Source organism: Pangasianodon hypophthalmus, chromosome 4, assembly GCF_027358585.1.
Source record: "Pangasianodon hypophthalmus isolate fPanHyp1 chromosome 4, fPanHyp1.pri, whole genome shotgun sequence".
In the NCBI taxonomy this organism is placed as follows: Eukaryota; Metazoa; Chordata; class Actinopteri; order Siluriformes; family Pangasiidae; genus Pangasianodon; species Pangasianodon hypophthalmus.
Window position 1 is genome coordinate 989,151 of NC_069713.1, and position 2,425 is coordinate 991,575.

The 2,425-nt window shown below is 37.8% G+C and overlaps 1 protein-coding gene across 1 annotated transcript in view; it reads right to left on the reverse strand.

The window, feature by feature from the left end:
* LOC128318101 (uncharacterized) overlaps positions 1-1,483 on the reverse strand; it is a 6,035-nt gene extending 4,552 nt beyond the window's left edge. Inside the window, exons 1-2 of the mRNA XM_053233216.1 lie at positions 1,423-1,483; positions 62-180 (exon numbers count right to left, since the gene is read on the reverse strand). Coding sequence (XP_053089191.1) covers positions 62-180; positions 1,423-1,483 — 180 coding nt within the window. The remainder of the gene's footprint in view (positions 1-61; positions 181-1,422) is intronic.
* Positions 1,484-2,425: the final 942 nt, after the last annotated feature.

Genomic DNA, 2,425 nt, shown 5'->3' on the forward strand with positions numbered 1-2,425 from the left:
CATGGGACATTTTAAATCCCTCCTTTAGTGACCAGCAGGATGTCTGATCACACCGAGCCACTGCATCATCTCGGTTACTGAACAGAGTCCATTTGGCCTCACGAGAACATTTCCGTTCACAGGGCAGATCAGCAGCCTGATTAAACTTCACCTGTACAGTAGTGACAGCTGATACAGGTACTGAAAGAGAGAAGCAGGTAAACAGAATAAAATATAAACCTATACATGCACACACGATTAAATTAAAATTAAAATGTGTAGATCTCACACATTTCAGTATAAAGCCTTCCTATACAACACTTTGTGTTTATAAATAAAACAATATGCACATGTGACCTGGTTGCAAGAAAACCATAAGAGACCAGAACCTGTCATAAGAGAACTACAGATTCCTTCAAGAATCAGACTGATGTTAGCTAAAATGTTCTTCAGTTGTTATTATGGATTAGCACTAAAGGACAGCGAGTGCTGTTCAGCTAAACTAACAGTGGAACTCTAGAAGATCCTTACGGTATGATTTTTTAGCAGGCTATACAGGTTTATTAAAACAATTTAAATTAGTTATTTTAGCTAACTAGCAAGCTAAGCCTGTTAAATTGTTGATTATTTGATAGTAACGCAGTGAAAACAGATGTGTTTATAATCACATTTCCGATTCTGACGCTCAAAAGCACAGCTCAACGTTTTAGAAAACAAATTCTGTCTCAGCTCTTAAATCATTATAGTCTCCTGCATTGTTTCTGCAACCAGGAGGTGCAGCTGATGTCACACTAACGTCTCTCACTCAGGAGTCTATAATTCATGTTTTATATCATATATGATCTGTATACATACATTTTAAACAATATTGCTGTTTTACATTTCACTAAATGTTATTATACGCTTTTCTCTTTCCATTATAATCACAACTGATTAAATAGCAGCATAAAATAAAAAGAAAAAATATCAGTAAAGATCAAGATCAAGATATTTTACATGAATACACTGTGAAGTGTTTTTATTTTTTATTTACTGAAATGATTTCTAAACATATATGCTAACGAATCAGAAAAAACCTAAAAGTACTGACACTTTCAGCCTCATCACTAAATCCAGAGTAAATAAACAGAATAAATCTAAAAGCCTCCATCCCGACAGGCTCCACCCCCTTTCCCCTGGTGACTGGTACACTGCTGCTGTTTGGCCTGTATTTGCATATGGAACCTGATTGGCTCTTATATTTGATGACGCAGTAACACTCTCCTGTAACTCAGGTTTGTTTCTTAATAGAAGGATTTTCACACTTTGATCCTCTGAACTCTGAAATTAAATCCTGAGAAAGTAAATGTAATTAATCCTAAAACATGTTTAATAGAGGTTTGTAAGACTGTAAGAGGAACTCGCTGAGCCCAGTGTGAGCAGTGAGACTGAAATCACACTCACCTGTGATGAACGTGAGGACGAATAAAAGCAGGACCTGGTGAGGAACCCTGCAGGACTCCATGTCTGAGACACAACACCACCAGCAGCACTGCACAGGTGAGAACAGGTGAGGAATTAACCAGGTACCTAAACACAATAAGTGCAGTGGGAAAGCTTAAGAACAAAGAACGACATGGAGAGTAGAGACAGGAACCTGACACACACACACACACACACACACACACACACACACACACACACACACACTGGAGCTGTGACGGCTAAGTGAGGGGCTAGTAATTACTAATATTGATTAATATTTATTTGTAGCTATTGTTGGAAACTTTTTCAGTGAAGACCAGGAGACTTGGATTCTCTTCAGCAGGATTCTTTATTGAGAACGCGCTGGTCGGTCGCTGCAGTCATCAAGTCTGACTAAGGCAGTGATGCATTGTAGATTATATACATTTGGGGGCAGTTCCTAGAGATGGAGGCAAATGGTGTGGTGGCGACCCTAAACAAAGCAAAAGCAAATGAAGTAGACAGTTCTGGCCACCCACCCCGTTTCACTAGTCTTAATCCAATCAGCATAACTATCCTACTCAGACATTCATTATCATAGAAACAAAGAGAAAATCCACACCTATGGGGGTACATTCAGGTATTGAGGAACACGAACAATGGTCCCCAGTTCAAAGGATATGAAAGGAGCACCACGAATTATCAATTACAAAAAGGTACTAAAGATAGTTACAGTATCCTGGTTCATTTGACTTATAAAGAAAGGAACAAGACTGGCAGAAACTATACTGGCAGAGAAAGAATAGCTCTTAAAATTTGTATTCCCACACTATCTACTTCATAAAACTTTTTAACCTCATCAACTGAAAATTACTACTACTACTACTACTACTACTACTAATAATAATAATAATAAGCTACGATCAAAGTTATAATTTAGGGAGAGTGTTCATCTTAATTACAGCCTGGACTATTTTTCAACAGCTATCTTTGTTCAGACTAA